Here is a 23,862-nt window from a genome sequence, read left to right on the forward strand (position 1 = left end):
CCTTTCTGGATCGGGGTTGTAATCGACAGGTAGATGATTATGAGCATGCACCGTTTTCAGTTTCTCACTCACAGATCCAAACAGCAAAATAGCAATACTGAAAATCCTCAGCTAAGAGTATTTAATAACCAGCTGACGATGTCACAATGGCCATGTCCATCTGCTGCTGAGTTTTAAAAAATGGTCCTACCCAGCCCTCTGTGTTGTGATGCGGTGATATTAGTGGTCACTAAAATGCATGAACAAGTGCAAAATCAACAAAGAACGAAGCTTTAGAGTATCTCTTATTTGAGGTCTTTAATTCAGTTAGACGCCAACAGCACTGACTCAAAGGTAAACCTCCACATCCCAGTTCATAATTTTATTTCTCAGGTCTGTTGGTTACACAATGATCACACAATAGTGATTTCTCCCTTGCATCATATATATTTTTAACACTCCAGGCGTACTTATATTTACTATTTTTACAATATATTGCTATTTAATTCATTCATTCATGAATCCATCCACCCTCCCCATTCACATGCACACGCACAAACACTGTACAATATCGTTAATTTGTTTTGTCCCCCCCAAGATGATGTTCTGCCCACTGTTAGATGATTTATTCTAAAAACTAAGAAGGTGGCGTGCAGATGCAATACCGGAGGCGATAACCTTTATGTGTTCAGAGGACCTTGGTCCTGTTTCTCAGCAAGAAAATACAGAGAAGCAGATTCAAAGAGAGGGGGAACGATCCACTTAAACTAAATGTAAAAAAAGAAAAACTAAACAAACAAAATAAAAAAACAACAACAACAAAAAATATTCTTCCCTCCTCTTCTTGTTACAGCGTCAGCATGTTTCACCTTTTCTGTCTGAGGGTAAAGAGTCCACAGTTTGGTTTCCTTCTGTTGGTTCCTCAGTGTGGTTCATACAGGAGTGACTATACAAGTAATGAGATTTACAGTACAGTACATACAAGCTGCATCCAGCATCATAAACCCCCAATACTGCTGCCTCATCTGTAAATACAGCCTACTGGACCTGCTGCTGCTGCTTTGGCCTCAGTCAGTCTGTGCAGTAGTTCAGGCTTGCTTGGCCTAGTAAGTAATAATAGTTTTAGGAATCCAGTGATAGGACAGAAGGACGCCACCTTTGCAGTAAAGTGGCACAAATACAGCTGCGGGAGAAAACGAGACTGAAAAGTGCAAAGAGTCCAAACTTTTTGGTCGATAGTTATGGATGTTTTCATTGTATATTTTCGGTTGGCTTTGTTGGTCTAAGATTTTGAAGATCGGAGAAGTCAGCGACCAGAGAAGCCAGGTTGGTAAGAGTTCAGGATAAGCTGGCCCAGACCGGGGCAGGGCAAGGCTGGGCCGGGTTGACCCGAGGCCTGCCACACTAGGTTAGGAAGAGCTCTGCACTGGGAGAGGAAAAGAAGAAAAAAAAAAAAGAGAGAGAAGCTCATCCTGTGGCATCTACCTTCCAAAAATGCTCTCATACTCTAGCAGTATAAGCTCTACAATCTGGTTCTGATACACCATGTGGACCGCCATGTTCAGCGTCTCCGTTTCAGGCCGCAGCAGCGTGGGGCCGAATACGATGGCGACGCTCTGGGTCGTCATACGGTTCTCCTCGCCGTAGTCAATCACTCTGGAAAAAATAAATAAACCCATTGTCAGTTATTTACCGTGCAAGGTAATATGCAAGCCAAAGAGTGCTCAGTACTCATTTGTTAATTAACTGAGCAGTCATCAAGTAGATCAATCTTTTTTATTTTCTTCCATTATTTAACACCTTTGAGTTTGCTCATGTTGAGAATGAAGCCCTCTTATGATTGAATATGATTTTTTTTTAATATTTAACTTTTGTTTTCCTAGGAGGGGAAAAATCAATCAGGGAAAAATCAATAACATGGTGTGCTGCTCTTACTTCCTGAGGTGTTTGAAGAGAGCCTGCATGGTGTCGTGGTTGGGTTTGGGCAGCTGTCTGACCAGCTCTTTGATCGACTGAACTCGATGCTTGTGGTCAGATATTTCTGCAGAACAAAAGACAAAATCCATCAAAGTCTGGATCCATCACAAAGTTACACCAGCTCACCAGTACAACATCCAACATATTTTTTACTTTCAGTGAGACAATGATGAGAAAAAGTGCACTTCGGTTCACTGACACTCATTTTTAAAGCGTTTTCAGAGAGAGGTTTGGCGACTGCAGCTGACCCTGCCTGTCTTTTCAGACCCTTACAGTAAATACAGATGAGTCCCTGGATAAAAACCCAGGAGCTGTAGTCCTTGACTGAGTTTGGGTCTTTGCTGTTTGGGTGCTGTGAACCAGCTGTTTAAAAAGTTAACAGGATTCCACTTAAGGGATACTACAGTGACACTGCATTTGTTTACAGATACAGAGACACATACTGATGGCGCTGACAAAGTCGTGGAAGAGACTGTAGGTGAAGAGGGGCTCCGGCAGCTCTCTGAAGAACATCTTCAGGGCTCCTGTGGTCACGTGGATGTCCTCCCACTTCCCGTCTGACAGATTCACCTTCTCATCTGGTGACAAACACATGTGAACACCACTTAAGTATCTTATTGAGAATAAAAGAAAGGAATTCAAGTCAAAATATCTTGTATAACACTGTATGTAAAATATTATGCTCATCTATGACCTGAATGAAGCAGTTTTAGCTTTCTCTTCCTTTCTGTTTAGCTTTTGTCTGGTTGGTTTGAGCAAAAGGTCAATGGAGCTTCTAGAGAGCTGTGTGCTTGGAACATCAACACCATAAAAATCATAGGGTTGAAAAAAAATGTGAAAATGAGCTCCGTTTGGCTCATAGGGATTACCAGATTACCTGCTGTACTCCTAATGTAGAACTTTGACAATATTTAACATGACTTTAAATATTCTTATTTTTTAAAGTAAATATTTCTTTAATCCTTTTTAAAGTGTTGTGCCATAAATAGGTGATGTATCACACATCAAATTGTGTTTTTAAAATCGTGTTAAAAGCTCTTTAACTGATTATTATTACAAAAAAGGTACGTTTTGAATATTTTTCGTCTTTACTTTTCATTTTTACTCCATTATTCACTTCAGTGGTATCTCTGCAATTAAAGGCAGAGGCAGTTTCAAAGGGCACTTACCGTGATTGACAGCAAAGCGGAGTTTCTGTATGACTGCCAGGTTCCCGCTAACTCTGTACAGCCCGTCTACCGACAGACCTGCAGGGATCAACACCAGGTTATCAATATCTGTAAATTAACCTTAAAGTCTGAGTAGCAGAAAAGCACAATCAGCTAAAAGGGGACCACAGTCGCACCTTATTTCAGTAGGCAGTAAACCTCACCTTTCTTTTATGACAGGGAGGAAAACAGAGAGTAGAATGATTTTCTCTTAACGGCAAAGTTACTCACCGTTGTTCTCCACATTGTCAATGCACATTTTGACAAAGTTCGGCACCGTGGTGTTCTCCCTTTGACACAAACTGGAAAGAGCACAGCCAAACACCTGATCTGGAGACAGAAAATAAAGAACGGTCATAAAACAGACCAAACACACTAGTTTGCTTTCAGATCTCAACATTAGACCTCTGGTACTTCAGTGCTTTTAGTTTTTATTAGAGGTTAAGGTACAGAAGGCGAAAATGAATCATAAATTCCTGATTTATGTGTGAAAACTGGACTCTGATGTCTTAAGCCAAAAGTCTTAAAAGTAAAATAAATAACAAGAAACACACCAAAGCTCACGTGATGCATCCAAATGTACAGCTCTAACCTTAAACGGCAAGCGGTGGTTAAAAAAAGCACTGATGTGTGCTTCTTTACTGCTGTCATCTATCAGCTACATTTCCAAACCTTTGCTGCTTGTAACATCTTTTCAACTTTCCACAGAAGAAATGAAACCGAAAACATTTCGAGTGTTGCTGTTGTTTCTTTGGCACCTTTAATGTATCCCTTGTCCTTGACGGTCTGAAGGGTGGGACGGCCGGTCAGGAGCTTCTTCAGCTTGTGCCTGGTCTTCTTGTGCTCGGCGGAGTCCATGCTGGTTGAGGGCTTCATGGCTGTGGAGGAGACACGAGACAGGACGGTGTTATCCACCATTCGTCTCAGCACGCTGATCGCCATGATGTTTTGGAGGAGTGAAACTGATAAGCTATTGTTTTATAGGGTAAGGAGGGCAGATGAGGTTGCTGAGGCCTTTGACCAAATAGGCTTGTTGTTGTACTTTGTGCTTTCACTCATGTATCCCTTCTGCTCTTTGTTAGAGGAGTCATGCACGTTAGTCATTTACTACTACTGTAAATATTTGGCATGTGATGATTTGTGGCTACTTTCAGTCATTTTTAAGTCACGTTTTATTTCTTGAATCACACCCTGAATGAATGAATCCCACCATTTAACAGCATGCACACCTTTGGCTTTCTTGGAGTCTCTGCGGTCTTTCTCTTTGTCATGTTTCTCCGCACCAGGCGACTCGGGCATGTCCGCCTCTATGGGGTCATCAGACTCACTGGCCTAATACACACAGAAAAAAAAAATACACGCACAAGGAAATAAGATACAACCGCTTGTAAAAGTCTCAAAAGGTGCTCTTTGGCCTCTGGAAAGAAAACAATAAACTCTCTATCTTCTCGGTTTAATTTTCACGCTACTCTGCTTTTATGTAGCTTTGAAGTGTTTATTTCCCTTACAGTTGCTGGTTGTAGGTTTTCCATAAACGTGAAATTGCGTTTCATTCAGACCATAAAGCCTATTGTTGGTTAACGTTTTCCCTCAGTGGGTAAAAATGAGCAGCTGCTGTTTAGTTTGTGCTCAGAGCAAAAAGGTAACTGCGACACAGCAGTCCTCTTTGTTTCTCTTATCAGTCACCCGCACAATGTCAAACCCGGACGTATTCCTTCATGCTGAACCACAAATCTTCTCACTGCAGATGATTTAAAATGGACTTTATTCTGTTTGAAACAGATGGAAACTATATTGACAGAGTGAAGGTGTTGCTGCTCACATGGTTGCTGATGGTGTCCTGCAGCGCCTTGAACCAATCGTTGACGACGCTGTCGTTTTCTGACTGGATCAGCAGGTCTGTTCCCTGACGAGTCTTCAGCTGCAGAGAGGCACAAATCATTTTTCTCATAAACATTTTGAGTTTGTGAGTGCAGCACTGACTACTGATTAAAATCACAAAACATCCGAATCCACCAGAGCGATAGTTTATTCTCTAAACATTTTACAATAACTGCTGGATGTCCTGCATATAAGAAATTGTGAGACCCACCAGAGAAGCTTAAACCAGGAAAAACCTGTTATACTTCATAACTGAGAAATATTAACATCACTCAGTGCTTTCTCCACCTGAATATGAAACATTTACTTCAATCAAGCGAGCCGTCATAATCTGCAGTAACATACATGTTACTGTTTCAGTAACTGGCTGTGTTTGTTTTGTCATTTATGTATTTAGATGCTTTAGCAACTCACTGGGGACAGCAGAGGAACATGAAGTAGTAAAACAAATTATAGCCAAATCTTGCACATTTACATGGCACACCCAAGCACTAATGTTAAACAACATGCACAATCGCTTTTTGTTACAATAAACAGAAATAAAAGCTCAGGAGTAAGTGCTGGATTTTTTTGTTTGTGATGGCTTTTTGTTCCTTTCTCATGTTTTCAACATTTGTTCATAAAGTAAAAAATGTGTTTATTTCATCTGTAAATAACGCTACTAACTTTCTCATGTTTAAAAGAAATTACAATTTCGATTTCAACGCTGTAGCTTTTTCAATAGTTGAAGTTCTTTAAAATGTTTGCACAGATGTATAATATGACAGAGGCGAACAAGAGATTTTGGTCTACAGTTAATAGATTGTATTTTGATTCTGAATAAAAAATGATATGTAAAAACAGTGACGCCTCATAAAAAGCGATAAAAGCAAAAGACTGGATGTTATTTAAGATCTCCCTCACCTCTATAACGTGCTTCTTGCTGGACTTGTCTTTGGAAGCCCAGTCCACTGAGCCGCCCTTCAGATCCACTGTGAACTCTGGTTTCGACTGACCGCCTCCAAACTGGACAGAGACAGAAAAACAATCATATTAACAAACAGAGGGCCTGCTTATATACAGGGGTCTCCTTTTTCTTTGATTGTTGAACCATGCAACAGCTCACATCAAAGAAAAGAAAAAGTCAAATGATAATGGTGCGCACGTCAGTCAAGTTTCTGCCCAACTGTAAAATTTTCTTAGCTTTTAAAGTGTGAGGAAGAAAACAGAAGAATAGTTTCAGTCGAGGCCAAACACTTAATGGTGAATATGAATGGAGAGTTTTACTACTTGTATTTTCAGCTTTTTCCTTGCAAGTGTATTAGATGTGGTCGTCCTAGTTGCCTACTCAGTGCTCTGCTGCCTAATTTACTGCTAAAAACAAAGGCTTAAATATGCACTTCCCTTCAAAGGAAGACAAGAAATAACATTTAAAATGTCCAACTGCCTTTACGATAGAGTAAAGTGCCCATCACCACCTAAATCAGTACTAGGGACTCAATGTAATTGCACACACTTTACTTCAGTATTTTCTTTTCTTGCCACACCAGGTGTCTTCACCCTTCAGCCAATCAGCTGACGAGACTGATGAGACTTTTTGATAGTAGAGTTAAAAAAAAAAAAAAATCAAAACAATAAGAAAAACAAACAAACAAAAAAAAACATGCATTTGATCCAAATTCACATGCATATAAAACGTAACTCCAGTGATTGATCTGTAGTCTTCCTGTGTGCTAAACAAAAACAAAGAAATGACAAAATCCACCTTTATGTAGCACTCGTTTCACATCAGGAGCTCATAAACCAAAGGCAGTCCAGAAAAGATTGGTTTGCACAAGTACATCTAAAACTCAAGGTAATCCTGCTTGTGTGTGAAATCAATAATTGTGATGCCCTACAGATCTCCATCCCAGTTTTCCATTTCTAACCAAACAACTCTATGATTAAATTAAATCTACATCCTGTTTGTCAACTCAAACAGTAAAAATACATCAAGTCAACCCAGAGATTGGCAAGTAATGACAGCAATATTGTCCCTTTTTTTGAGTCATGCCAGTGAACATTAGTCAGAGCATGACAGACAGCAGGAAGATGGCATGCAGAGAAGTAGGAAGAGTTGGAAGCACGCATAAGGAAGGAGGAAGAACATACAGAGGAGGCTCGGTTGAGCCTTGAGCAGCCAAAGGAGACATCAGGTCGTTTCTTAGCTGACGGCCTCCAGTTACTCAACAGTGACAGGAGCAATTCAGGGAAGTAGCCACTCTGATAGTATGGCTGAAGAGAGGGATGGAGGGAGGAATGAAAGAAAAGGATGATGGGAGGATGAGGCCAAAGGTAAAGAGATGGAGGCATGGAAAGAAAAGGACACATACAGAAGAGAGAATATTCAACTCCCCCTCAGTGACCTAACAAACAGCCTGAAAAATGTTGTGCAAATTTTGAAGAGATGGGGTTTATATAATAACCCCAGATGCAGGGGAATAAGTACAGAATACAGATTATGAAGCAACACTTGACAACAAGGAGAAAAGATGAACCTAAATGTTAACAGGAGCCATGCTTAATTAATTCAGAAGTTTAACCCGTCACAGAGTTTCTTAACCACCAGCTAACCATATCCAACAGGTAAGGGAACAGTTAGCAGCCAGGCTGCCCTTGAGACTGAGATAACAGAAACCAGATAGTCATCCAATTCAAAAGCTTAAATGCACACAGTGTTTCTTAACACTCCTACATCTGCCCTTCAGATCAAAGGAACTGATCTGCACTATAAATAAGCAGAACGACCTTTCCACTGAGACTGACCTTTTTCAGGCCTCACTGAGTTAGTGAGATTTCACCAAAAGGAGAGGTTACCTCCAAAATATTCCCTAATGTATGAAGTTATGGACTGTGTTAACAAAGCTGCAATCAAAATTGAACTGTACATAATGAAAAGGATACTGCTGGGCATACATCTAATCATGAAAGTCGGTGTTCGATACAGGCTGTGTCAGAAGCGTAAGAAAGTGAACTCAGATGACAAAGTCCCTGAAGGAGGTCTTTCAATACAACAGAGCAGCAGAGCCACATTAGTAACTCTTTTCAATGGCCTTTAATGTTCACAAAACAGTGTGTGGCTCTGTTTTGATACGAAACGACAGCTTTTAATGGCAGCAAGTTTCTATCACTCACCCAGCTAGTTCCACCTCCCTGTCCTTTGGCAAACAGGAGCGTTGAACCTTGGAGGACGGTCCAGGAAGAAGTCCAGTTCTTCCTGTAATGGATGTAAATAATAATAATAATAATAGTAACAAAAAAACCATACTTCATGTACTTAAAACAAGTGCTGAGATTAGAGACAACTACATCATGTACATGCAAGACAGAAAAGAATTGGAGAAACATTCACGGGATCGTTTCTATTGTTAATTTACTGAGAGTACTTAACTGCCTCCTTTTTTGTTTTTCAATCTTTTTGTCCTCCACTCATCCGACAGGGTAAAAGACGGACATAGTCACTTTAACATCACCCACAAGTTTACGAAGTCTAGTTTTAAAGTCTTAAGATAAGCATCGTTGCCATCAGCATCGCCGTCTTGCTTTTGAAGCGAATGTGATGAACAAGGGGTGGGTCTAACTGTGAAGCTCTGGCCAGTGACTTGCCCATCAGAAACCAAATAGTATAACCTGGATACGTCCTTTCTGACCCTTAGAATGACCAGCATGTACCAAACAGACTTCAGTATGACCTGAGAGGAGTGACTGAGGACATTAACTCATCTGGAAAATGTTTACTGAGGTGAAATGTATGAGCCGATTTCTCGTATACTTCGATAGGATCTTAAGTCTTTTTGCAGCCTTTTATTAGCCATCCTCCTTGTGGCTAATAAAAAGAATGCAGGTTCAGGTTCTTCTACATTTGCTTCACTTTTCATAGAAAGAAGCTACGTCCATTTAATTTATTTTTTTTCTAATGGCGTCTATAGCCTGTATTTCAACTTCAAAATAATTTCCAAAATATTGGAAAAACAGTATCGTGTGTCATGCTGCATTGTTTGGAATTTATAAAGAAAAAAGTAATGACAGCATGCATCAATCTTTAAGTTTATCATTACAAAGAAACCCTAATGTGGTAAATAAAAGAAAAAACACAAAACATCTGCATGGGCTAAACACATTACATCAGCATCACATAGCAGGCTGTGATACTCATACTCATATGGGAAGAAGTTCAAAAAAAGCTTCTAAGATAGACTACCATGCCCTGGATGACTCAGAACCTACACAGACAGGCTGTGAAATATTTGACAGTAAAGAGATGTCCTAGCAGCAGCATGGTGTCCAGAGACTACAGAACGTCAAACATTCAATAATGATGGGCAAAATACCTCTGCTGAGCAGGTAGGTCCTTTATTCAACTTCCTCTCACAAAAAGCGAGAGCAAAGGATACCGCTGACTGACATTACAGGGTTGGTAAATACTTTCAAGGGTTACCTAGGCAACTGGAGTCTGACCAACCATCAGCCACAAAGTACTACATAAGTTAATTGTTTCCAGTGTGGACCCTCTTTGAGAAGGCAGATTAATTTGGACAAATTGTGGCCTATTTTTAACAACACAATGATTCCTGGTGCAACTTACAGGGCAATGTGCAAAAAAGCATTTATTATTATTTTTTAAATCATGGGGGGACTAGCCTAATAAGAGAGACCCTCTGCTGTGCTGATAATAATACTGAGTCAGTATTACTCACTGGGGTTGGATTTTCTCTATAGCTCGATTGTCCTATCATCCCCCTGCGGCACTGCTGCCATGGCGGCAGAGAAGGTTAACCTTCAGCTAATAAGAGTAGTGATATCCAACCTCCATAATGCACAACGTGTAAGCGACAAACAGGAGCGTCGGGTGTTATGAAACATTTACACACTGACAACGTACAATGTTGACTGATTTGGCTGACCACGATTATTTGATGTAGTGGCAGAGATATCAGCTGAAGAGCTAAAATGGTGTTAAGTCACAACATTAGCTGGTTCTGTAGTTTAGTTCTACTAAATAATTCAGTTTTTTTCACTGTGTAAAATATTTCACTTGTCTCTCCTACAGTCTTCATTGCACTATTATCACACACAGCAGAGTCGTTCACCAACAAAAATAAAGGAGACGAGTTAAACGAGTACCTCTGCAAATACATTGTCGCCTGAAGCTCCATTTAAAAAGCAAATAAATAAATCCAATAGTCATAAATAGGCATCGGCTTTTTCACACACAATAAAGGACTGAAAAGTCCAGGTACGAACCTGTAAGCCCACCTGAGCTACAGGGGTGGCTGTAGCTCAGGTGGGTCAGATCAGCCACTAACCAGAAGGTCGGTGGTTGGATCCCAGGCTGCTCCTTGCCTGCATGCCAAATATCCTTGGGCAAGATACTAACCCCATGTTGCAATCCATCGGCGTGTGAATGTGTATGAATGTTACTTAGAAAGCACCTAGAAAAATGTGCTGGTGTGAATGCACAAGTTGTGTAAAGCGCTTTGAGTGCTCAGAAGAGTAGAAAAGCACTATACAAGAACCATTTGTGTCACAAATGTTGGTTATGTGTGGAGACATGACCTGAAACTATGGCGAGGCAGCTTCAGTTTATTTTTAATCTCATATATTGAAATTCTTTTATGGGTAATGGAGAAATTGACTGGCAAACTCATCAATCCCTTTAACCATAATCATAATCATCATGCTACTTACTACTACTTACCGCACTTTCTTGCCATTTTCAGTGATCTTTGTCACATTCAGAATTCCACATTTTTCAGATGGCTGCAGAGGGGGGGAAAAAATTAATACACAGTTTTAACATTGATTAATTTTGATAAGTCCCACAAAAAGAGACAGAGAGAGATGCTGTTTAATCTTGGTTGCTACTGCCGTATAAAAACACCACCGCCACCACCAAACATCCCACCACCAGAATAATAACAGCCTTCAGCTTGGAGGCAAAAAATCCAAAAAAACTACTATACCACTTTTCTGAAAGGCAGAATTGAATGAATGAAAATGTATTAGAATAAACTAACGTTAAAACTACTTGTGCAACATTCAGACAAACACGGTGATTTTTGGTGAATTAACCAACTCAGGGAAACAATTTCTGACAATATAAAAACTTCTGTGTGATTAACCAAGGCCAAGAAATGCTTTTATAATCCACGGTGCTGCTTATTAACAGGATTTCCTACACAGGTTTAAGGTATTTGTTCAATTGGACTTTAGTTTTCCTTCAGCATGTTGAGCTTCTTTTATTTAACTGGGACAAAGACCTGTGCAGGAAACCTGCCATACAACATGTGTCACCATCCAACAATCTGAGACCACGTTAAATCCCTGCAGGAGGTGAAGAAGGTGAGGTTAGTGGTGAGTACTAACAGAGGCGGGGGGCTTGGGAGACGAAGGGCAGGAGTCAGAGTCAGGAGAGGGGGGCTTGAGACCCAAAGGAGCGTCCTAGTCAGGAGACAGGGATGAAAAAAGAAACAATGTCAAATGGGCTAACAAAAGAAGGTTAATGAGAAAATGATGCAAGGTTAAGGAGACACGGACAACTGAAAGAGGGTGATGGTAATTAGCAGTGAGATTATAATGTGTGTCTAGTACCTGTGTGTTTTCCAGGAGACACAAAAGGATTATTAATTAAGATGTGGATGCAACTACAGTTTCTATGAGGTTTCATGCAGCTATAACTACTTCATGTTCAGGCTAATCAGTACATTTTAAAGACAATCATCCAACATTGTTGCAAAAGTCCAGTTTGTGATTAATACAAATTATTTAAATTAAAAATAAAATCAACTGAGAGTTAGAAAGGAGGTTTAATAATCACTCCGGTTGTGTGATTATGGTCATGCAGACACTGATTGATCAGGGTGACAGGCTACTGACTTGGTGTTTGTATGGATGTGGGCGTGCAGAGCCTGATCGGAAACGCCTGGTTTTTAACAGCCGCTGCAAAGCAATCAGTCTACAACTGAAAATCTTAACTCAACAAATATCTTGGTCTATTTTTAAATCCAGGTGCAGCAGGAAACCTTAAGGATAAGTAAGGTGCATGAGGCTAATAGTACAATTTGTTGTATAGGGGTGTCAGACCTTGTCAGCTGGGTCCTGGACGTAGGCGCTATGTCTCCACTTGGTCAGGACGATGGGCTCCACATTTCTTCTGTCTAGGCTGCGGGTCTTTGGAGCATCCCCAGAGGGTTGGGGAGGGGAGTGGTTGTACTTCATTGAAGAAACAAAGAATTGCATGACTTCAGTATACCCATAAAACCATTTTTTCCTTAACAAAAAAAAAAAAAAGCCCTTGCAATAATATATTAAATTATTAGGTGCAGTAGAGGTGTCGCAAGTATTCTCTAGTTATCTCTTGTCGCATTGAAGTATGAAGCTTTACCGCCCCATCACGTGTGGTCCATCCTGTGCGGTTGTGCAGCACGTACACTGTGCTCACCTGTACGACAGGTCAGTACGCCATTAATTCTCATCGCTCGACTGTTTTAGCGTCTCACCTTCGGCAGCTCCCATTCTGACCTGGAGCCGTCTGCACTGTAGTAATAAGGTCTTCCCTGGTCATCAACGTGCTTTAACCACTGAGCAGACACACCGGAGAAAAATCATTCAGTGGTTTGAATCCTAAAAATGTATTTTATTTATATATTAATTTTCAGCCTTCTGTTATATTGTCTTGATTAAGATTTTATTAATTTATTTTTTTATGAGTAGATTTGACCTAATTGGGTTTCCTTTTAGTTACACATAAAAGCCATTAAAACAAATTATGACAATAAGAAAATAATAGGTAAAAGTGTGTATAGTTTGGTATCATCACAGTTTCCTTGTTAACAGGAAACATTTGTGCTGTGCCCCCCAAGCAGAACTTTCCTGCAAATCAAATCAAAACCTGCTCCCACGTGCAGTCCCAGAAACCCCCAGCAGTAAAGACAGATTGGAGCGGAGCAGCCGGTACCTTCTCGTTAGTATAGTCACTGACGTACAGCGTGTGACCGTACTCGTCCATCTCCTCCGACCAACCACGTGGCGGTGAGCCATATTGGCTGTCTGACTGGCTAGAGTAGGTAGAGTAGGTACTGAAGCAGGTGTCCTCCGATGACAGAGGCTGCAGTCGACCAATAGAAAGCGAGAGAAAGGGGAGGAAAGACGGCGAGAGCGAGAGAGGGGTGGTCTGCCATTTGTTTAAAAAGAGAAAGACAGGAGAGGGCAAATTTCACCACAGCGTTGGAGAGAAGAAAAGACAGTCATGCACCCAGAAACAATAAATCATCAGTAAAACACCCAACACCAGTTTGATTCAGTATAGAGACCCAGAAACGTCAACAGAGTGCTAAAAATGTTCTTGCTTGATTTTGGCCAGTGATGAAGGCAGCTCCCGCACTGTGGCACAGAACAGATGAGGGGACAGTGCCTGCTTTGGGCCTGTAGGTGGCAGTGTGGTGCAGTCATTTAATGAAACAGAGGCTGAGTCAGTATTAGAGATGACTCAGGGGTATGTGGTAAGTCACTAGCGCGTGTGTGTATGTGTGTGAGCTGATTATAAAAATAGTCATTCACTGTTGATCAGCTGTAGTCATCTCATTTGAACTGAAATACAGCATTGTGGACTTTTACTCATAGCTTTTCGAGGACAAATTCTGTTGTTGCGTCAGAAAGAAAACAAGAACTTTCATTATCTCCGAGATATATTCTGTCTGATAATCCAAATCTCCCAAAACAATCTGGCGGGGCTGAAAGAGCAATTCTGCAGTTGCCTCCGTCTGTCTACACGTATAGCAATGTGAGTGAGAAGACAGCCACAATATGTGATGAAGTACTGCCACGGCATATTTGTTTTCAGTTTAATATTTGTCTCTGACTCATGCTCTGACGCTGGGTGAGTATATATGAACAACTTCTGCGTACAAGCGGGTTTATGTAACTGTGTGCTTGTGAGAACCAGTTTGACTTTGTCAACATTTTTGCAACATCAGGTGATTAATGGCTCACCTGTTCGAAGGGTTAACAGTAACATTTCCGAGTTCATGTTGTTATAAAAATTGATGCGATAACAATTGGGACTTAATTTAGATTAAAGGATTTAATAAAATATAAACTTTGTCAGAAGAGCTGTATAAAGGCTGGCTGCACCTGCTTTATTTTAATGCTTATTTAAAAGGGACAGTACATATTAATTATGCAGTGATTGATCAGAGGCTGACATGTATGGCAAATAAAGGAAAAGGACCGGACCCTTCATGATCTCTACTTCTCAGATTCTTACAGCCTGCATTTTTACCTGACTTGTAGACTGCTGTCTACTATGTTTCTGCTGATTTTCAAGATAAAAATACATAAAATGAAAAAAAGTATTTGATTTCTGTAATGTTTGTAACAGCTATCTAAAGCATTTTTACAGTACCAATGATGTGATGGGCAGTATCACGTCACTTTTATGTGCTCTTGCTGGGTGTTAAACAATTTGAACTTGCTCCAAACATTTTGATCATCTTACAGGCTTACTCATAGTCCAAGCAGCTGCTTATATTTCTATTTGTTACTGTTTACCAAAATATCTATGGTTACCAAAGTGTCATATATTGCATTTGCAAATCAGACTGGATTCAATGAAACTGCTGCACATTTCACAGCAACACAACTCATTATTAAAATGTATTGTTATCCATCATTTCACATATTAAGCATCTAAAATGATATATCAGTCTAATGTTATGTTTTCATATTTATTCACGAGGCTATGTCACTGCTTGTTAAAACTCAAAGTAATGCATCTTGATACTAGGGCACATGGCTCAGGAAAAGGCAACCCAAAAGTGTTGCCAATGCTCGCGATACTTCACGAACCTCCACTACGGTAAATTGCGTTTACCTCTGAGCTCTCTCCGGTGCTGTGGCTCTCTCCTTGCAAGTTTCTGGTGCTATTGTCCCTGGTTCGAGGTGGCTTCCAGGTCCTCTCCTGGGTGGCGCGATTGTAGTAGAAGTGCCTACCATTCTGGTCCTTATGGGTCTCCCAGTCTCCAACCACATGGAGCGGGGAGCCAGAGGGCAGAGGGGGCTGGGTAGACTGGGTGATCTTCAGTTCCTGGAGGTTGCTGTAGACGGGTGACTCGGGGCGGCCCTGGCCAGAAGACACAGTCTAAGGAAGGGAAAAAAGAAAGAGGGAACTGTGATTCATCTGTGACCGGATGTAAGTCTGTTACATAAAAGTTCCTGGACAGTAAGTGAAGGGGCATGATGTAAAATATTCACAGCTTTCAGGCTGTAAATCACCAGCTGCACGCACAAGCTGGTAGACATTTCCATTTGAAACATTTTAGAACGGCACGTACATCAAACAGCTCACCCCCACACTCCATTCCTACAGAGTTTCAAATGAAGTCAATCATTTAATCTTCACAGTAGGTTTGAGGTTTACTCTACTCTCTCAGCTGCACTGGAGCATTGAGTAACTGACTAAAGTCAGAGAGAAATTACAAGCTCTACTTCAAGGCTTTGTGAGCCGTGGAGGAGCAGATCATTGAATGAACTTGGAGAAGGACAAGGGAAGGAAGTTGCTGCTGTTATACAACCGGGAGTGGCAATAACCCATGTCAGGTAGAAAAGAGGAAGTTAAACTAGCTCAAGATGCATCCTAAACACTGGGATGAGAGTTTGTCCAACCTCATCTGAACAACTCTGAACACAGAAAAGGACTGTTACTGGTTACTGGCAAACCCTAATGTGTTGATTGACATTTTTACTTAAAAACTAACTGGATAACTGCTAACGATAAGAATTCCTTTTTAACTTGCATTGTCCCCCCGTACACATTCAGAAGAAGAACTTTCTGCAGACAGTGAAAAATGATACTGGCTGGACTGAGCTATTCAAGTTCACAAGGAAAATATGAGTTACGTTTCAGATCCTGTTTTAATTTCAACATGCAGCAATCTGGTCTTGATACTTAAACACTTACAAAAATGTTCCTGTATAACAAGCTGGAAAACCTGACCAACCACGACTCAAATGTTTTTAAGGGTGAGTCTGTAACCGTCACTTTAACCAGTGGCAAACATGATTACAACTCTAACCTCCTAAGAACGTAAAATATGGTGATATTCAAGTGCCATGTGAACAAGAGAGCTCCTGTTCAGTCAAAGAAGAACATTTCTATTGCTGTGTAGTACAGCTCTGCTCTAATGACAGAGCATCCTTTAAAACCCAGATGAACCAGTGATCCAGTCAATGGGCTTCTTGTCATGATTATTTCATGTTGGCATTACAAAGAAGGAGCGCGGCTGCAGAGCGACAGGGCAGAGAGAGGCATGAATAATGCCAGTGCCCTGAGGCCTCCCAACGTTGGCTCTGTGATGTTTTTATTGCATGGGAATCAATGGGGATGAAATATGCAGGAGCCAAGCAAACAGCTGGAGGTACCAAGGAGAACTTGATATTCCGTAGAAGTGCTAGCTGTTCAATACAGTATCACAGGACCACAATATACATACTGTATCTTATTATATAATTAAAACAGTTTCATCCCTCTATTTGTGAAAACATTTCACAGAAGTCCAAATTTTCTTTAAAAGTTTCTGACCACGCGGGTTATCAAGCAAAGCTCTAGATTTCAAAGTTACGGCCAGCATTCAGTAGAAAGCCTCTGCAATGCTGAGCAAATTTCCACCCATTAATTAAAATGCACGACAAATTACCTCCAGTGGTTGACAAATAGTAAATACGTCATCCTCTTCATGGACTGAAATGGCTCGCGAAAAACGTTTCATCAAACGGATCACTGCCATCGTCCCTGTTTAGTATTTTGAGTGATTTGATTGAAGCTGTCAGTCTGCTTTACTGCATGCAGCGTGCAACACTGGTGACTGTTCTGTGGTCTTCCTGCATAATGCTGCACAAACATGTGATTTAGTGCATGGATCTGTCAAAGGGGAAGTCCTGGTAGTCAATCGACCGTTAAAAAGCCACAGAGGTGGTCGCCCACTTCAGTTTTGGCCACGAAAAACACAGTTTCCTCAAGGCTGCTCGGAAATTTAAGCTTAAGTGGAAAAAAAGACAACTCTGCGAATTCAACAAAGCAGTGTTGTTTTTTTTTTTTTTCCTACTAGCAGTACAGCAACAAGCCACATGCGATCCATGCATGTAATGTAGGTAAAAAAGGCTATTTTCCTTGATACACAGCAACTATCATGTCTCAGTGCCTTAAGTGCATTTATTTTGTTTCATTTGTTTAATTGAAGCTGGATCAAACGTTAGCTTCACTGCACTTTGGCAGGCCAGAGTCTTCTTGGTTGTTATAGGCTTTTGCAATCGAACGAAGGAGGATATTTAGATGATGGTGATTTTTGTCATTTCTGATTATATGTGATACACATCCACATCCTTTTACTGCTATTACCTCCATGTAAATGACTATATGCGTGTAACACTCTGCATACTCCGTCAAATCTGTGCAGGACAAGTAGACACTTTGTGTATTACTACCAGACCAAAGGGTGGTATGTTTGAAAGAGATGAGAAGTTCTAATGAAACAGAAAACAAGAGTTTGTTTTTGTATCAATTCTGTAAAAACACAAGAATAAAAATCCCCTTCATGCCTGTACCAATCTGAGCATCTCAGGAGTACAGAAAAGAACAACATGATTATCACCAAAGCTGTATATGCTCTATCAAATAGACCCCTATTATGTAACTAAAGTCTTTACTGCCAGTTTGGCTCATTAAAAATGCACAGGGAGTCTCTTAACTCTGTTAAAGCAGCAGTATATCCCTGAGCAGCTGGTGCTGGACATCTGGTGTTATCAGACTGACCAGCTAATCAATACGGAGCTCTGAAGCCACTGAACATTAAGAGGTTGACCTCTCAGTATGAGGAAGCTGCTCTCTTTGTCAGTACACTGTGCTTTAAGTACAGGTTGCAATGGAGTCAGGTGTCAGCACCTACGCACATTTTCTGCACAGGGATTCCTGCAGTGAAATATCCGAAATAAAGCACTCGCTGTGACATTTTTATGAAGCATAAAATTAGGAGGTTGTGTATTTATGAGTAACCCTAGTGTTTAAAGTGCCATCTTATAATACAGACAATAAGAGGAGAGCTTGTATAATGCATCCGATGCAGCTCAGTGGGTGAACAGCTGATTAAGTTTGCTTTGCCACAATAAATCTGAGCCACTTGCGAGTCAATGCCAGGAACACAGAAACCCTCTACAGTTTACAAGCTGGTAAAAGTGGAAACAAGTGTGGCCTTTGTAGTTATTGCAGGTGGGCTGTGAGAAGTATTTTAGAACAAATGATAAACATTTTTAATGTTTAATTCTTTAATTCTGTCTGAAATGACCATGAACATTTAGGATTAAATAAATTAAAGTAAAACAAAAATAAGGAATCATGGGAAATTAAGCAGGCAAATTAAATTAAGAAGAAAGAACCCATTTTAGTGTGCAGCACTAAAGTTTGGAAATGCTACGCTATCAGAAACATTTAACGATGTTTTATGTTCTTCCTTGTGGAGGAAAATCAAATATTTCCCAAAACAAATATTTCCAAATATGACAGTGGTCATTTTCAGAGACGGCACGAACAGAAATCATTAAGAAACCAAACTGTGAGAAGAAAGAGGGCGATCGTGGCTCAAGAGTTGGGAGTTCGCCTTGTAATCGGAAGGTTGCTGGTTCGAGCCCCGGCTTGGACAGTCTCGGTCGTTGTGTCCACCAGTAGGCAACGGGTAAAGTGCCTACTGGTGGTGGTCAGAGGGCCCGGTGGCGCCAGTGTCCGGCAGCCTCGCCTCTGTCAGTGCGCCCCAGGGTGGCTGTGGCTACAATGTAGCTTGCCATCACCAGTGTGTGAATGTGTGTGTGAATGGGTGAATGACTGGATGTGTAAAGGGACTAGTTGTTAGGGATGTTAGGGACTAGTAAAGCGCTATACAAATACAGGCCATTTACCATTTTACACAGAGCCGATAATTACACAGGCTGACCAAACCACAGTTCCACCAGAAATTAAGTACAACCACAGCACCCGGTGTACAGGCCACAGTCTGAGCCTGAGGGTTCACTACACAGCAGCAGCAGCCAATTAACAGTTCTGATTGCAGCTCAGCATCTTAATTTCCTATTATAGGCCAGAGCACCGCTTAATGGGTGGGGAAACGAAAGGGACTGAGTGATGCTGCCAGTTCTAAATTTACAGTCTTATCAGCACAGCCTGCAGTCTGAATAATAACCACCCGGCCCAGTGTTATTCAGCTCAGAGATAAACCGCATCAGGACCAGGAAAAACAGAAGAACCTAAGACTCCGCTTCAGGCAGTGAATCCATCAGCGCTAACACTGGAGAGAACTGGCTGCAGATGCTGTTTATATTTAGACTCGTCTGCTGAGAGATTCAGAGCAGTGTGTTCATTTTATGCAAAGTTATCCTGGTTCTCGTAAATATGGGGTCAACTGTAAAACTGCTCAGCTGCTTTTCAAAAACAAATGTCTGGTTTCTAGTCAAATCATTTCAGCAACACTCTGAAAACAGATCAATGTGCAACATTGTGATCATGACTACAAACTGATGATTACAGAGATTATATATATATTAGGCCTGCACAATAAATCGAAAATTTATTGTCATCGCGATATCAGCCTGTGCGATGGGCCCATCGCAAAAGATGGCGTAAACTGCGATAATTGGGTACCTTAAAATGTTTACACACGTGCTTTAAAGAATTTACCAATCAAAGAGACAAAGGTTAAGGTCGCACCGTCCTTTAGGTGGCAGCCTGACAACAAAGTTAAACCTAAAGAGACGTAACAGTATTGCAGGAGGAATAGGAGGCAGAGGTGTGTCTGTCCACGTTTACCTCTTCTATTTGACACAGATGAACCTGCTCTGCCACATACCTGCAGGGATATGGGCCATGCAAACACAAACACACACACAGGTACTTTGATGTGAATCAAGTGTGCGCGCTTGACTAGTGTGCACACATACAAGTGTGCACATGCACAATCATGCCCACAAAAACAAAAATAGACAGGCCGGCCCTTTCCCTCTTCTACTTCCTTGTCCATTCAGTTTTTTAGTTTCACTGGAGGGGTTTTTCACTGCAGTGCTTTACATGGTCATGTTCGGTGGTTACAGTGTATTGCATAATGTAGTTGGAAGGGTTTTATAACATTTCTTTTTGCACTAATGTAGCTGACGGAAGCAGAAAAACTCCCTATTTTTCTTCACATGTGGGATACAGGTTTCATGTTACAATGGAAAGTTCATGTTTTAATCATTTTTTTTGATCCAAACAAAATTACCCAATTACTTTGGGATCAGTGTAGTTACTGGTATACTGGTAAACTTTAATTCATAGCTACATGTGACAGGTGAAACCAGCTAGGAAGCATGACAACACCTGATCGAAACAGGAAGAAAGGAGGCTATGTTAGAGCCGAGCTGATTACATCACAGATACTGCAACGCAGTGAGAACTTTTACAGCACGAGCAGTGAACTAAACTTGACATTTTTTCTTCTGTAGGAAGAACACAGAGGGAAAGGGAAACAATAAAAAAAACACAGAGGGAAGGAGCTTGCAATCAAAAATAACATTTAATGTGTCTGGAAAAGTTACAAAGACACCCGGACAAACCCCATGATTGTAAAACACATGCTCATTGCAGCTTGATGCCTATTTCAGTGTAGTCTGAGGTAATCTCACCAAATATGACCCAACTGAATAATAAAGAACAGCAAACCATGGACAAACACACAGAAAGGCCTTGAAACACAGGCCCCACCCAAGATAGTTGCGCAACCCAAGAGAAGTGACATTCAACAGGAGAAAAGTGCAGACAATGCAGGGACAAAAAGAGAACAGCCTGAGGTGGGTTCAAGACCTGGGTGAACTCAAAATGCCTTCAGTATGTGGTACAGTTACAATGTTGCTTTTAATCACATGCCAAAAAAACAAAACAAAAAGAAAGTATAAATCTGTACTTTTCCCAGCATGCTACAGGATGTTCATTAATATTATTAAAGTCACTGATTTACAGTTATAACTTCAGATACGTGTTCAGTTCCTACAAATGGTCAATCTTATCCTTTTCAACAATACTATCCTACACCTTATAAATATCACATTTACAAATCCATCTTTAACTTAAAAAGGCTTCTTGGTATTTTATTGCAGATAACTGAGCCGTCGTCTATATGTCACATTGGTATAAGCAAGGATTGACAAACTTTTATGTACAGTCTCCAAACTCTTCTACCTAAGCTCAGTCTCCTATCGTTTTCTCAGTGCCACCATCTCCAAGTACACATCATGGCTGGTCTCACCATCAGTTACATTAATAATGTAGGCTTAAAAAAAAATTAACAAGTGAAAAATGCTTACTGCAGATTCTTTTATCTTGAGGTAACGTCTCCAAATTACTCATTTCAATTAATTTAACATGATAATAAGGGGGGGGGAAAAAAAAGCTAATACTCACATTTACATAACTGAAACCAGTGAACCTGTGTAGTTTTAAGCATTTTTCCCCAGTGATGTGATTAATTACTAAAACAAAGTCAACATTCTGAATCAATTAATTATTTTAAATTATTTATTTATTTTTAAATATGAGTCCCCACTGGGTTAAGTGCTGGATTTAAAAAATATTACAGGGAAATAAGTGGAAAAAATACCTTGTATAATTAATCAGTCAATTAAGGAAGGCCAACTACTTAAACACAGTCCAATGGATAAGGCTGAACGTTATCCAAATATTGATGCCAATCTTTTCCATAGGGAACTAGGGAAATCTCTACAAGCTGATAAACCAGAGAAATTGTGAACATGTTTTTTTTTTCTTTTCATCCAATGCAGTAAAGTTCTCACACACATTAATGAGATTCATAAACAGAGGAACAAGTGAGCAGAAACAGGCTTGGTGTTACTCAGGGTCATCTATTCACTCCATGGGCTTGCAGCTGTGCCCACATTAACACATGTGTTCTTCTAATAAAGTCTAAAAATACAATGGGTAATATTTGAAGAGGTGCCTTAGGATAAAGGATGTGGATCGTGTTGTTTTTAGACTCTGCAGATACCGATTAATCTTCTAATTTCATGTACCTGACTGGTCACAGCTGATGATGCTAATAATCCAGCACAGCGGTTGGCTGAGAGCTGGAGGGGTCCATTAAGGACAGCTGGCATGTATAAATATTATATACAAAGGTGTGTGTGTGTGTGTGTGTGTGTGTGTGTGTGTGTGTGTGTGTGTGTGTGTGTGTGTGTGTGTGTGTGTGTGTGTGTGTGTGTTTATGTAAGAGGGTAGCAGGCAAGGGGGCAGGTGTGGTCACTGCTCAGGACACATAATGCAAATGGATATGACTTCCGAAGATGTGTGCTCTATGTAGCTTTCTCCTCCAATCCCGGCTCCAGCAGAGGATTTAATGTTGTTATCTAACACACAGACATCGAGCCAACCATCCTGTTGCCAGGTAGGAAACGTTAGATATTTAAAGAGGGATTTTAAGAAGAGCTAAGAGAAGTAGCCTTTTTTTTTTAGCCTGAAAAGTGCATTTGTTATCTTGGTTTTGAAAATGTATCAAAAAAAGAAATCCTTCAGACAAAAAGCATAAAAGATTAAAAGGATGATGTTTTCACTTTCACCACAGAAAAGCAAGCCGTGGTTGAGATTATCCTATTCTGGGCTGCTTCATTGTATCTTAAATAGATAAATGGAGGACTGCATCATAGCAGGCTTTCAGACACTATCTAAATCACAACTGACTGATGCTGACATCTTGACGCCTGTTATCTCAATCCAGCTCTGTCAATCCAGCCAACACAGATGAGGAGGATGAAGATATGAAGCAAAGATACAGAGACTCTTCCTTATCTGTGCCGTCCTACTGCTCAGCTAATCCCAGTCACAATATCATCCCACAGGCTTAGAGACCAGTTCACTGAATCTGATTCTCAGCCACAATAAACAGAGCGCGTTATGAACCTGAGTAGGTTTCCTAAGAACACTAAGCTTGTCCAGAGTCTTTACAAAGTTTTGACTTTTTCCATAAGATTTTGGATTACTGTAAAAAAATAAGGTTTGAGGTAAATAAAACTTTTTGATACATGTGCTGTACTGCAAGATAATCGCACACTGACGCCACTTTTATAACATGATAACATCAGGCTATCACAACTACTAACCGCCTGTGTTTTCTGTAAAGCCAAATATGCCCAACAACATCTTTAGTCTTAGCATTTTTTTTCAAACAATATTTGAAAATCTCTAAAACTTGAATCAACTGCAAATCTTACTCATATTACCACAGTAGGCAAACTAAAAGAGCCCAGATTGAGATGTGGGAACTCAAATCCAGGTGTTCACACTCAGGTCTGCTCCACTCTATTTAAACTACCCATTTAACTTAAGACGCTACAGCTCAGTGGACTGGATCTACTTTTATAAACCTGTTTTGCATTTATAAATTAACACACTCTCAGGCCTGAAGCAACAGTTTCCTACTGTTTGGTGCTTTTAAAAAAAACTTTATTAGCACAGCTGGGCATTAAATGCTTTGCTTAAAGACTCATTTAAGTGGTGATGCATGGTTCACGAAAGAGAGAGAGTTTCTGGCCAATTTTCAATAATTTTTTTAACCTCATTATCTTCTGGTTACAAGACCACTACTATTCCAGCTGGCCTTAAAAAGCTTCAGCCACAGAGTTGCCTTAAAAAGCTAAAAAGCAAACAAAGCAGTTATTATGAGTCATTTTTTAAGGAGAGATTCTTAATTAATTCAACACATTTCTGCACTGTTCT

At 40.4% G+C, this 23,862-nt stretch overlaps 1 protein-coding gene across 5 annotated transcripts in view; it reads right to left on the reverse strand.

Moving 5' to 3' along the window:
* Positions 1–278: 278 nt before the first annotated feature.
* Positions 279–23,862, reverse strand: part of LOC120737682 (rho GTPase-activating protein 12-like) — a 58,637-nt gene continuing 35,053 nt past the window's right edge. For 2 of the 5 annotated variants that reach the window (XM_040038525.1, XM_040038524.1), the window contains exons 3-18: positions 14,935–15,201; positions 13,021–13,236; positions 12,563–12,643; positions 12,147–12,275; positions 11,430–11,504; positions 10,762–10,823; positions 8,199–8,280; positions 5,949–6,050; positions 4,987–5,085; positions 4,394–4,496; positions 3,923–4,042; positions 3,396–3,494; positions 3,126–3,203; positions 2,400–2,534; positions 1,915–2,020; positions 279–1,635 (exon numbers count right to left, since the gene is read on the reverse strand). In XM_040038525.1, coding sequence (XP_039894459.1) covers positions 1,461–1,635; positions 1,915–2,020; positions 2,400–2,534; positions 3,126–3,203; positions 3,396–3,494; positions 3,923–4,042; positions 4,394–4,496; positions 4,987–5,085; positions 5,949–6,050; positions 8,199–8,280; positions 10,762–10,823; positions 11,430–11,504; positions 12,147–12,275; positions 12,563–12,643; positions 13,021–13,236; positions 14,935–15,201 — 1,929 coding nt within the window. In that variant the 3' untranslated portion in view covers positions 279–1,460. The remainder of the gene's footprint in view (positions 1,636–1,914; positions 2,021–2,399; positions 2,535–3,125; positions 3,204–3,395; positions 3,495–3,922; positions 4,043–4,393; positions 4,497–4,986; positions 5,086–5,948; positions 6,051–8,198; positions 8,281–10,761; positions 10,824–11,429; positions 11,505–12,146; positions 12,276–12,562; positions 12,644–13,020; positions 13,237–14,934; positions 15,202–23,862) is intronic. The other 3 variants (XM_040038527.1, XM_040038528.1, XM_040038529.1) reach the window with 3 other exon arrangements.

This window comes from Simochromis diagramma, unplaced genomic scaffold, assembly GCF_900408965.1.
Source record: "Simochromis diagramma unplaced genomic scaffold, fSimDia1.1 OVJJ01000247.1, whole genome shotgun sequence".
NCBI classification, from domain to species: Eukaryota; Metazoa; Chordata; class Actinopteri; order Cichliformes; family Cichlidae; genus Simochromis; species Simochromis diagramma.